Source organism: Monodon monoceros, unplaced genomic scaffold, assembly GCF_005190385.1.
Source record: "Monodon monoceros isolate NGI ecotype Baffin Bay Population unplaced genomic scaffold, NGI_Narwhal_1 Super_Scaffold_18, whole genome shotgun sequence".
Lineage (NCBI taxonomy): Eukaryota > Metazoa > Chordata > Mammalia > Artiodactyla > Monodontidae > Monodon > Monodon monoceros.
Genome location: NW_021703774.1, coordinates 123,811,899 through 123,825,891, shown reverse-complemented (window position 1 = coordinate 123,825,891; position 13,993 = coordinate 123,811,899). Strand labels below are relative to the sequence as shown.

At 33.8% G+C, this 13,993-nt stretch overlaps 1 protein-coding gene across 1 annotated transcript in view; it reads right to left on the bottom strand.

Moving 5' to 3' along the window:
- Window positions 1-349: 349 nt before the first annotated feature.
- Window positions 350-13,993, bottom strand: part of WDR78 (WD repeat domain 78) — a 117,619-nt gene continuing 103,975 nt past the window's right edge. Inside the window, 4 exon segments of the mRNA XM_029228003.1 lie at window positions 350-440; window positions 8,910-9,066; window positions 11,827-12,053; window positions 12,698-12,796. Of these exon segments, the coding sequence (XP_029083836.1) occupies window positions 378-440; window positions 8,910-9,066; window positions 11,827-12,053; window positions 12,698-12,796 (546 nt within the window). The 3' untranslated portion in view covers window positions 350-377.

Sequence of the window (13,993 nt, the reverse complement as noted above, 5' to 3'; positions counted from 1 at the left end):
AGTGTATGGAACTTTGTCTTAATAAAGATTCTGGTTTAAATAATTCTAATACTTTCCAAGCTTTGCTTCTAAAGGAATAACAATTTCTAACTTATCTGGATATTTTATAAGTACATATATGTACTTGGACTATGACTAAGAAAAAGAATAGAAATAAACTTTTAAAAATTAAGAAAAACCCAGTAAAACTCTTACAATTAGCTTAAATCACAAACTAATCACATTTTCTGAAGTAAAAGTTCATTAAGTTTATATTAAATTTAGATGGAAGTTATACATCAAATATTGTGTTCTATAATCAAAATCCCAGCTCACTGCATACAAACCAGACTATTGGATATTAAACACTGTTCCTTTAAGCAACAACAAAAAAGATACTACTGATGATGAATTATGCTTTGATTTGACTTGGGTCCAAGCAAAGTATCTATTATATCTCCCTGAAAAGAAAAAAAAAAAGGTCACACAATTACAATGCAATAAAACACAAATTAAGAGGTAAAGTAGTCTTTAAAATGCCATTTAAAATTTATAAGCTAGTCATACACATATAAAGGGCATCCAATAAGATTGTAAAATGAAACAAACCAAGGTAAGTTTAAATAATAACATTTACTTCCTAGTATGAACCTGCTCTTTCCTATGAGAGATTCTCTTAATGAAGTTTGAAAAACAATTTTATAAGGATTCAGTAAAGGGACAATTTTGGCAGCTCCTGTTTAGCTTTAATGCTTAAATCTGTTCTCTCATCTGTAAAATAACTTTTAGTCTTGATGCTATCTTAAGCTCTTTGTTGATCTGTAGTGTTTGATTTAGAGAGAGTAAAATGTCTGAATTTCTATATGGATTTTGTATTTCATTTAATAATAATGATCTTTGTACTAAAAGGGTAAATGAAACCAAAGATGGGAGGTGAGTTTTCAAGAAAGACATAGTGAAAAGATGGGAATTGGAGGCAGAAGACTAGAGTTTTCTCTATCACATATAGGCGATCTTGAGGAAATCACTGATATCTGGGAATCTTAGTCTCTTTGAATGCATAATGGAAATATTAACATCCACTTCCAAAAACTGTTGTAAGAGGTGAATGAGCTAATGTAGGTGAAAGTGTTTTATAAACTCTAAAGAGTTATAAACACCTTAGATAATACATAAGTCAGTTCCTGTCTTTTAACCTATACTATACTCTTTGGTACTTCCCCATCCTTTAGGCTGTGACACATCAAATCAGTTGCTAAGTTGCTTCTCAAACCCACCTAAATCTAGTTCAGTCTGTCACTTGGGCAAACGTAGTAGATCATTACTGTAGTTTGTTCACAGTTGTATTCTTAGTGCCTAAAACAGACCCTGTCATATAGTGTATACTCAGTAAATATTTATTGAATGAACAGTCTATTTTTTCTGTCTTCAGTGTCTCTCAACATTAATGTGTGTGTATATATATATATATATATATATATACACACACACACACACACGTGTGTGTGTGTTTATATTTTTGACAATTTCACTTATCTTTTTGTTTTCCCTTTAATTTGGGAAAAAATGTACACTCAAAAGTACAGAGGAAAAGATGGCAAATATTTGTATACTGAAACATAAGAGTAGATACAGTATTTAGGAGTGATTCTCTACAGGCTGCCTCCAGAAAAGGAGTTGGTTTGTGCCACTGAAATTAGCTTCTGCCAAGTGCTTAAGCCATAATTCTGTTCGATGCAAGACTTAGGCCCCCATCAACCAAACCCCATCACACCAGGAGAGGAGTTGGTGCTTCAACAAACAATAAATGCTAATGTGGCGGTAAATCCTGTCAACAGCTAGCTACATCACAAAGTTATAACTGCAAGGCTTGGACCCCAACTGCCTGTTCATGTCAGGCATCAGGCTGATGTTACCCTTAACCATGAGCCCTGAGTCAGTAGGATAGGGCTAGAGCCAATGTTCTGCCATGTCCTATCACAATAATACTCTGACCCTTGATCACATTGGGAGGGTCCAGAGTTTCAGAAATTATGTCACTTAAAACCTCCTCTACAGCCCAAGGATCAAAGTCCTTCTCCTGCTGTGCAAGGCCACAGAAAGTGATGGGCAATGAGAATATGAGTGGGTGTTGTGGTCCTAAAATTGCTATTGATCCCTTCTCCGTGGGTTTTCCTCAGTGAACCCTGCTCCAGTACACTTTATGCGTGGGCTGTCTGGTACTTTGCCTTTGTGAAACACATATTTACCCCAAATCAGCAAACATCATCTTTGCCTTGAATATTTTCTAATAAAAGAAATAAAATTTTACTGATGAAATTCTCTTTGTACCCTTCCCCAATCCTATTCTTCCCTCATCTTTCACTTCCCAGAGGCAGCCTGTATCATAAATTTGATGTACATCTTTCCTATATAGTGAAATCATATGACTTCCAAAATTTTGATTAACTCTTGGTTAAAATTAATGAAGAAATTGTAGGTCATAATGTTACTCGGTAAGACATCTTGATGGGAAATAATGGTTTGACATTAATTACTTTGAGACTTTAAATTACTTTTATGATTATAATTCTTCTCTGAAAAGCTAAGGAGGAAGCGTATAAGTTAAGCTTGTGGTTAAAAACCTGATTAATAATTTTTTGTTTAATCTCTCCGAAATATAACCCTGAACCTTTAAAATATAATGGCCAAAAAGAACGAAAAACTTATTTGTATTAGGAAATTGTATTTATTTACTAATGTATGGAATATATTTGTTAAAAGAAAATTTTGCTCAGCAGCACTGAAATCATTAACACACATGCACACACACACACGTTTGTCGAAAACATTCAGACTCTCTGAGCTTAGCCTTCTGCTTACAGAGCATACTGCTCAAAATAAAAGATGTCTCTGATTCAAATCAAAACAAAAATGAAACATTTTTCTTTCACATTCCAGTCTATATTCTTTTCTTTTACTAACTATAAATAGAGCCAGTAAAGGACATAATTTTGATTTTTGTGTTTAAATAATATTACATAAATCATAACATATTGTATTTACCTTCCTGCAATTTGCTTTTGTCACTCAACACTATGTTTTTTAAGGTTTATTCAAAATTTGTCATATTGACACATTGAAATATATATCATTTAAACTTCTGTATTGTAATCACTCATGTAATTATGCCATATTTTATTTACCCAGTCTCCCACTGATGATCATTTAGATTGCTTCCAATTTATCAATGTAGAAACAAAGCTGTTATGAGCATTCTTTTCTCATTTGCATGTCTTTCAGACCACTACCAACAAATTAAACAAAGCCCTGGGAGATATACAGAATCCAAACAGATGTCATTTAAACATCAAGAACAATTATAGTCCTACCAGATAGGAAAACTGTAGTAATTTAGAATTAATGACACAGTCAATAAATGAACTGAAATGAATCAAGTAATGCAGCAACACATTCAGGGTTGCAGCCTTCCATGAGAAGATGGAATATGCTGGTAATATATAATTAGACTTGAGGAGACACGGGCTTTGAGACGATTCCATACGGAGGGCATTGACAAATCAACTGTAAAATAGGGCTCAGCCTGGCAGCCAAGGTAGTCTGGAAAATGCCCTTAAACATCTACCGTCAATATGCATCTCAGCCAGTTGAGAAAATAATCTCCAAAGCTACCTGGAATGTTTCACTTGTTTCTTTATTGGGAAAACATATTTTTAGCCTGAGAAGAATAAAAGTTGTGTATAGAAATAATGTAGCAAATCAAACAGGTAATTTTAATACTTTTGTATTAAGGAATTTGTACATATTTGGAATTTTAAATATTCATTACATATAAAAGAATTTGTCATATTTGATTGTCTAACAAATAAATTTGTCTAATTTTAATGTGTGATTGGATAACTGATTTAGACTTGTAATCATAGATTTAAAAATTATTAATTTGTAAAGAGCACTGAAACATTTAGGAAAGTTTAAGATTCAGCATATTCAATATTTTAAATATATTAAATTAATAAAAATTCCTTAAGTATCTGAGATTTGTTGGCCCTAAGACAATTGAAGAACTTAAAAATCCAATATATTAAATCCATAAATGTAATTTAAAGAATTTAGAGAAATTTAATTGTTACAAAAACTCACTTAAAAGTAGGTATTAAAGTTTCCTAGACTTAGAATAATAAAATATATAATCTAAATGTAAGAGCTTAAGGTGACCTAACGTTTTTTTAAAATTTTGAAACATATTTGAATGTGAATGTTTGAAATGAATCTAGACTGAGTAATCTTCTCTATGTCTAAAAGAAACATTAAAAAAAACTCACATTGCTACCTTATACATGTCTCCTGGTACACATGTGCAAGAGAATCTCGACATATTCCCATGACCCTTGCATAACAATTCCTGGGCTTCCCTGGTGGCTCAGTGGTTGAGAGTCCGCCTGCCAATGCAGGAGACACGGGTTCGTGCCCCGGTCCGGGAAGATCCCACGTGCTGCGGAGCGGCTGGGCCCGTGAGCCATGGCCGCTGGGCCTGCGCTCCGGAGCCTGTGCTCTGCAACGGGAGAGGCCACAGCAGTGAGAGGCCCGCGTACCAGGGAAAAAAAAAAAAAAAAAGAATTCCTGGTTCCCTACAACTCTGCTAATACTTGATATTGGCTAATATTTTAATTTTTGTAAATCTGATCAATATGAACTGGTATCTTATATAACTTTAATTGCACATCCCCTCATTATTAGTGAGAATGAATATTGCTTCACAAGTTTATTTGATAATCTAGTTTCCTCTACTCTGAGTTAATATTTTATACGTTGCCTATTTAAAAAATTGAGTTCTTATTGTTTTGTAGGAGTTCTTTATACATTTTGGATATTAAATGTCTTTTATATATCTTGGAAATTTCTTCTTCCAATCTGTTTCATTTAGCTTGGCATATGGAATCCTGAACAGAAAATGTTAATTTTGACATAATAATCATACAAAGAATAATTGAGATTTATTGAGAGCTTACTATGTGCCAGCAACAGTTCTAACCACTTTGCACATATTCACTCAATCTTTTTTTTTTTTTTGCGGTACGCAGGCCTCTCACTGTTGTGGCCTCTCCCGTTGCGGAGCACAGGCTCCAGACGCGCAGGCTCAGTGGCCATGGCTCATGGGCCTAGCCGCTCCACGGCATGTGGGATCTTCCCGGACCGGGGCATGAACCCATGTCCCCTGCATCGGCAGGCGGACTCGCAACCACTGCGCCACCAGGGAAGCCCTCAATCTTTCTAACAACCTTTGATTCTGGTACCAATATTATACCCATTTTACAAATAAAGAAAAGGAAAAAAATTGAAAAAATTAGGGGATTTGGGGTGGTCATTTAAAAAAAAAAATCTATCCTTGACCTTAAATGTATTATCCTACATTTTCTTCTAGGAGTTCGTTTACTTTTCACAGTCTTCAATCCATTTGGAGTTCACCATTGTACAAAATGTGAGATGGGGATCTAATGTTTCCCCCCTATGTCACTTCTCAAATTGTAAACCTTAAATGGTTTTCCATAATCTATAGAATAAAGTTCAAATTCCTCATCATGGCTGTCATACATTTTCTGGTCCCAGATGGCCCAACTGGCCCTTTTTTTGCTTTTATCTCAAGCAATCGCTTTACCAGTCAAAAAAATCTACTCACCATTTCCACATGAAAAGCGCCATGGACCTTTTCAATTCCATATCTTTGCTTAAACCTTTCACTCAGTCTGGAATAACAATTCTACTCTCTTGTCTACAAGAGAAAATCCTAGTCCTCCAAAACACAGTTGAAATTTAATCTCCTGTGCGAAAGCCTTCCCCATAACATTCTTATTTTTTCCTTTTCTTCTTCCTATTCTCCTTTCAAAAGTCAACTGTTGTCCTGCTCTGTGCTCCTATAGGAGTTTGTTTATTTTGTTCTTTATGACTCGATTATGTTTCTTAAGCATATGTTGCTTCTTTCTTAGAAACTATATTCTTTTTGTTTATAGGTTTGTTCATTCACACATCTGTTCAACATTTGCTGAATGCCTATTATGTGCTAGCACCTATTATGTGCTAGCGCTATGCTAGATACTTGAACATACAATTTTCAAGCAGCTCAAACTAGTAAGAAAGACATGTATACAAAATATTATAATTTATATTGATAAACTGTTGTAGTACTTGATAGGTCCTGCAGAAAAATATATGTGATGAAAAGAATCAACATGCTAATGCTTATAGATTCCCTTCTACCAGTACACCAACACATACTAAGAAAAATTTTGAAACAATTCAAGTCTCCCTGCCCACTGCCCCAAGTTCAGAGCTTGTGGACAAGATCTTAGAGCTCTTCTGGGATAGAACTGAAAGAATTACAGAGACAAAAAGGGATGGATTTAGGCCTTGAAGATATATTTAGGGTTTGAGAGATATGGACAGAAGAAGAAAAAGGAGTACTATGAACTACATATTTGGATCCATTTTAATGTTTCTTTGAGAGGCTTAAATAAAGAATAGAATTCTCTTTCAATTTCTTTTGGTAGTTGAGCTGTGTATCTTAAACAAGTTCCACTGTGGGCACAAACATCCCCATCCTCTTAAAATATCTTGCGTTCAATGAATGTGTGAGAAATTGAAAATATTAAAATGTTTTATATGGAAAAAATAAGCCATTAGGGGTGCACATCTCAGAGCAGACTAAAATTGTTATGTAAGGAGACCAATGTATTTTTAAAATTACTTTATGTAGTGTAATGATTTGTAAAATGGATAAGTAAAAGACTAAAATCCATTCATGATCCTACCCCTAAAAAATAATGCTTCTAATATGTTGAATTTTTCTCTAGTTTTTCAATGCATATTTATTCAAAAACATCTATTGACTAACTACTACAAGCCAGACACTGTACTAGGTCACAGGGATATAGCCCAGAGCAAAAGAGACAAAATTCACTGTTTACATGGCACTTATAATCTAGCTGTGGAAGACTAGCAATTAACAAAATAAATCAATAAAGAATATGGTATATACCAAGTAAGTGTTACTACGAAAAATAAGTTATGGAAGAGTATTGAATAGGGAGTGTGGGCAAGAGTAGAGGTTGCAATTTTAAATAAGGTGGCCAGTGAAGACTTCACTAAGAAAGTGACATTTCAGCAAAGACTTGCAGTGGGTAGAGGAACAAACTGTGTGGATTTTAGGGAGAGGGAATGACAAAGTCCCAAGCAAGCTAGTATGTATGTAGGTAGGTATTCTCTGTTTGTTTGCTTGCTTGTTTGTTTGTTTAACATTTATAGTCCATATGGTTGGGGTAGAAGTGCACCTCTGACATGTGCCCCTAATCTAATCAGCACATCTGACTTTCCTGGTCATATTTCCCTCTGGTTGGATATTTAGATTGTTTCTTTTTTCTTTTTCTCTTTTTTTCTTACATTTTCTTTCTTTTTCTTTTTTCCTCATACCATCACAAAATATGCTATAACTAATTTCTTTGATTGCCTTTATGAATATTTCTGTAGGACAGAGTCTCAAAAGTGGACAATTCTGGTTCAGATTGCCAAATTGCTTCCAAAGAAGTTATACCAATTTCTATTTCAACCATCAGTATAGGAGAGGACCTATCTTATCAAATTTTTGCCAGGAATAAGTAGTCCAATTTAAAAAAACTTTGTTAATTTGATATATGAGAATGGTATCACATTTTAATTTAATAATTTTTTATTAGTGAGGTTAAATTTTTAAATATATTTACTAGCCATTTTTTGTGAATGAACTGTTCCTGACCATTACTCACGCTTCTATTGGAGTCTTAATGTTTTTTCTTATTGATTTGTACATATTTTTAATATTTTTAACATGTTGATATATTCATGATAATAATTACCAGATTACTCCTTAAAATAGAAATGTAAACATAAACAGAAAAAATTGAAAAGCTGTCTTGAAAATAATGGGCATCTATATGGTATATATACAATGGAATATTACTCAGCCATAAAAAAATAAAATTTTGCCATTTGCAACAACATGGATGGACCTGGAGGGCATTATGCTTAGTGAAGTAAGTCAGAGAAAAATAAACACTATATGTTTTCACATATATGTGGAATCTAAAAAATAAAACAAATGAATGAATGTAGCAAAACAGAAACAAGACTCATAGATACAGAGAACAAATTAGTGGTTACCGGTGGGGAGAGGGGAGGGGAAAGGAGCAGATAAGAGAAGGGGATTAAGAGGTACAAATTACCAGGTATAAAATAAATAAGATACAAGGATATAATGTACAACACAGGATATATACCCAATATTTTATAATAACTTTAAGTATACTCTATAAAAATATCAAATCACTATGTTGTACACCTGAAACTAATATAACATTGTAAATCAACTATACTTCAATTTAAAATTTTTTTAAAACAAGAAATAAGTAAATATATAATTACATAAATAATTCTTAAAATAATGGGCATCTAGTAATACGGATTTGCTTGTCAAAGTTTTACAACAAAGTTTTGATATTTGAAAATCAGAGTAAGGGAAGAGGGTAATGCTAAACCAACAGAAACAAATGCCAATTTCAGGAACACTGGATAATATCTAAACATATTTCTTGTAAAAGTCTTTGAATATTTGCAGTAAGCAGTCCCAACCATATACTAGGGACAATTTTAAGTTCTTTCATATAATATTTATAATTATTCTGCCCAACAACATTATTTAATTTTACAGATAGAGAACGTGAGACTCAAAGAAAATAAGCCTAGTAGGGGCCACGCCTAGTAGGTAGCAACTCTTGGGACTTACATTCTTTCCATTGCACCACACTTAACATACGTTTAAGAAATGTAAATCTCTTCCATGCCACAAAATTACAATTGAATAAAATCACAGAATGACATAAATTTTGACTTTTGAGTCTTACCCGGTTAGAGTCCAAAGCAGGGGGCATATTTCTTAATTCATACACAGCAACTTGTCCATCACTGTCTCCCACCAGAAGGCAATCTGTTTGCTTAGTGAAGAGAACAGTTGTGAACTTGATTCCAGGGTTAGCAACATTCACAATCAGAGGGTCCAAACTGTAATGAAATATTTTATTTGTAAATTTAGTTGTTGTTAATATGTTCTTTTTACATATGGACTAAGAAAAATCTGAGATATTTGTGATTTCATGTAACAAAAACCAAAAGCTTCTTTATCTGTTTCCAAAAGGAAAAAAACTGCTTCTGACTCTTTATTCAATCAAAACTTTCATTTTTTCAATAAACTAATTTCAACGAAATAAATTAAGGCAGTTCACAATTAAGATGTGAACTCATAATTTAAACTCCCAAGATGAGTAATTTTATGCATTAACTTGGCTAGGCTGTTGTATCCAGTGTTTGGTCAAACACCAGTCTACACATTGCTGTGAAGTATCTTTTTTTTTGTTTTTAGATATGATTAACTTAAATCAGTAGAATTTGAATAAAGCAGATTACCCTCCGTAAAGTGAGTTGGCCGCATCCAATCTGTTGAAAGCCTTAAAAGAAAAGACTGAGGTCCCTGAAGTAGAATAAAATTCTGCCTCCAGACTGCCTTTGTACTCAATACTGCAACATGGACTCCTCTGATGGAAATTCCAGGTTGCCAGCCTGTCATGCCGGCTTGGGACTTGCCAGGTCCCACAATCATGTGAGCCAATATTTTTAAATCTCTCTCTCTCTCTTTATTGGTTTAGTTTCTCTGAAGATCCCTAATACAACTCCTTAAATAATAAATGTCTCTTAACAGAAGGATGTTTTGATCCAAATGAACCCCTGGAACATAAATGAATCTCGAGCTTCCCTGGTGGCACAGTGGTTTAGAATCCACCTACCTATGCAGGGGACATGGGTTCAAGCCCTGGTCCGGGAAGATCCCACATCCCTGTGGAGCAACTAAGCCTGTGCGCCACAACTACTGAGCCTGTGTGCCACAACTACTGAGCTCGCATGCCTAGAGCCCGTGCTCTGCAAGAAGAGAAGCCATGGCAATAAAAAGCCCATACATCACAATGAAGAGTAGCCCCTACTCACCGCAACTAAAGAAAGCTCGCAGGCAGCAACGAAGACCCAACGCAGCCAAAAATAAAATAAAATAAATTTATTTAAAAAAATTAAAAATTAAATTAAATGAATCTGAACAAGATTGAAAACCTTGTTCAAAGGTTCTCTGAACAAGAACCTTTCCTACTCTTGGTTATCCAAAGCAATCCATTGACACCCTTATAAAATAAGAGCAGCAGTCACTTGCATACTTCTGAAGAAATGTTGCCCTGGGAACTACAATTTTACTAGAAAAAATAAAATCAGAGGTAGGATCATTTAAGTAGCCACTTTCTACCTTAGTCATCTCATACTCAAAAATAAATTGCTTTGTGTTGTAATCCTTGATTTTGGGGTCAAACTGTTTTATATAACAAGCCATGATGAAAATTTCCAGTTACTAAATTATTAATCTCTAGGAAAAAATTTGCAATTAATAATAAACCCATTGAATTTTATGTCATTTATTTTAAACAAGAATGCATTTCCATGCTTCATCTGCTAATAACTTGCCTAAAGATCTATAATATTTTCCAATATTGAAATATTGATTGAATAAGTATTACAGAACCATTAAACACTTTATTCCAGCATTGTATAAGCTTTCATATTAAAAAGGATAGATAGCCTAGATGGCACTCTCATAACTTTGGTGTAACACTTAAAATAAGAAATTTTAATTAAATGCATGCCCCTTCAAATATGTTTTAAAGCAAGGTAAGAGAGTAAGTAAATATTATAAAAAATACTTATTTTGCTCCCTTTCTTTATCTTATTATAGAAAGTCTTTAGTTAATTAGACACAATTAGAACAGTGCCTCTCTGCATTCTTCCATAAACCAGGCAATGACAAAGAATTCAAGCTAGTTATGATATCCTATATCAGCCTGTAAAAGTTTATGGAGAGGGCTTCCCTGGTGGCGCAGTGGTTGAGGGTCCGCCTGCTGATGCAGGGGACACGGGTTCGTGCCCCGGTTCTGGGAAGATCCCACATGCCGCGGAGCGGCTGGGTCCGTGAGCCATGGCCACTGAGCCTGCGCGTCTGGAGCCTGTGCTCCGCAACAGGAGAGGCCACAACAGTGAGAGGCCCGCATACCACAAAAACAAAAAGTTTATGGAGATGGAGTAAGGTCACCTATTTTCATTCAAATATTTTTAAATGACATATGGTATAAGTAATTAATATTAATATATTATTCTATTTTAGAATATGGTAATTTCAAGAATTATCTGGGTGTTTTAAATGTGCTCTGAAATGTTGGCATGTTATTTCAGTGTTTCCATTTAAATTGCTCTTGTAATATTTTTGCACAAAAAGGACTAAGAAAGACTATTTTGGTTGAAGAAAAGGAAAAAATAATTTGTTCATATTTTAATGTCTTCTGTGGAAACACTAGGGATGAATTTTGTTGGTACAGTTATTAATTCAGGATATTTGAAGCAGTAGTGAACAGCTGACAAGAATTAAGCAAACATGGATATTGAAAAGTTAAAACACCTTCTTTCCACGTGAATGTTTTGCAAACTTTTTCCCCATGTCATAATTTTATACTACATTCCTTGTTTTTCTTAAATAAAATAATACTTTGCAGGTTGAAAACTATATTTATTATCCTGGCATATCTCTTTATTCACAAAGGACTCTCACAGTGTAAACTATTACTTGTCTTAAAGTAACTACAGTTCTCTCTAACCAATGTCAGTACTATCAGGTATCATTTAGATTGAACTGCTTCTATTAGAAATAACTCCAAGAAAAATATTAACACTTACGTGCTGAAGTGAAGGTCCCAAATCTCCACTCTGCTCTCGTTTGCAGCTGCAAATATATAGGATGATTTTGGAGACCAGGCAACATCATAAACAACATAAGTAGTTGGATAAAAACTCAAAAATGGCTTAAGATTCTCATGTTGCCATATAATAATGCCCCAATCTGCAGAACAGCTTAAGAATACATCATGACAAAATGGATTCCATGCTATTTTATACACTGGACCCTGGAATTAGAAAAATAAATTAAAATACATAGGTAAGTAGGATTTAACCTCTTATACTTTAAACTTGACCAACAAATTAAAAATGCTCAGATTTCTAAAAGCTTATACACCATGTAATTATTGTGTGGGTATTATTTTAGCTGAAAATAAGGCCATAAATTGAATCTCTTCCTTAAATTATGCCATTCAGAAACATAAAAATATAGTTGCTACAATACTCACTAAATATTAATACATATTATACTACTTTTAAAAATATAAGGAATGTTAAGGAAAATAAATAGAAATAAGGGAGAAAATGAAGAAAGCATAGTTGGAACAATCATAAAAAATGTAGAGAATAGGTATATGCCAGAGACAATTTCACTCTGGGATCAGCATGTCAACATAAGCAAAGTCGCTTAGAAACAAATAAAAATTGTGGCTTCTGCAACTGGCAAGAAGAAATCAAGGATACCTAGAAGCCAAATTAAATGACCCCCATGTTATTGGTGTTTTCTGTATAAGAAAGCACTTAATTCAAGCTGGTATTTTTAACTCTGAAGTTGTAAATTATTGCATAAAAAATGCTGTGCCTAATGATACTATTTTTTTCAGAAATATTGCAAGATAAAATTTTCCATACCTACTATAATTAAACTAACCTTGTGTCCTCTGTAGGTATCTAGATATTGCTCATTATATGAACAAGAACATTTGTGAATATGACCTTCTTCAGTGCCAGCCAAATAGATATTTGTGTCCTATAACACAAAAAAATCAAAATGCATTTGCTTGTGATATATTAGTAAATGTGCTAAATAGAAGATTAGATGATTCAAGATCTCTTAGAGACAATTCAAGAACCAAACTAGAAATACTATCTAGAAGACAGTTGATTGTTGTCTTTTTCTTTCTATCATGATTTTACAATAATTAAATTACCTTGAAGGACTACTGTGCAAAGAAAATACAGACGTTTTTCTTTGCTGGAATAAAGGGTAGAAATTTGTATCCTGTCTAGAAATTACATGAACAAACACTGGCTTAAAATGAGGAAGAAACTTTCTAACATTTAGAGCTACCTGACAATGGAACTAACAATCCAGGGAAATAGTAAGCGTTCTTTCATTTGAACTTGTCAAAGAGAAGACAAATGACTTAACAATAACAATTTATGTACATAATGCTGAAGAAATTATTCTTGCTGGGAATGAGAGATTGAACTAGATGGAGTCTCAGACATCTTTTAACTCTAAATGTATGTAACAAATAGGGATTTAAAATGTAGTTTCTACAATGAAGTCATAATCAAAAAGTCTGAAAGTCAGTGCTCTAAGTCCTGACTATGTAGAGTCAGCCTCACCTGGGAGCATTGTGCAGTGGCAGAATTTCAGGCCCTGTCCCAGACCTACTGAATCAGAATCTGCATTTTAACAAGATTCCCAAGTAATTTGTAAGTACACTGAAATATGAGACCCACTGCTTAGCATACACCAGAACTTAAGAATGCAATTACTAGGTTATGTTGCATATGTAGTTTAAATTACACAATAAAGTATAATGTTTTCCCCAAAGTAGTACTACCGATTTACATTCAGCAATATATAAAATTTCCCTTTGACACACATTCTCTTCAATAGTTGGTTACATCAGAAATCTTAAATTTTGCCATTCTATTAGGTATAAAATTACTTACACCTAATGGTTTTAAGTTCCATTTATATGGATATTAACAAGGTTGAGCACATTTTTATAAATAAAGAAAAAAGAATGAAAAGAATTGAAAACAGTCTCAGGGACCTCTGGGACAACATTAAACGCACCAACATTCGAATTATAGGGCTCCCAGAAGAAGAGAAAAAGGAAGGGACTGAGAAACTATTTGAAGAGATTATACTTGAAAACTTCCCTAATATGGGAAAGTAAATAGTTAATCAAGTCCAGGAAGCACAGAGAGT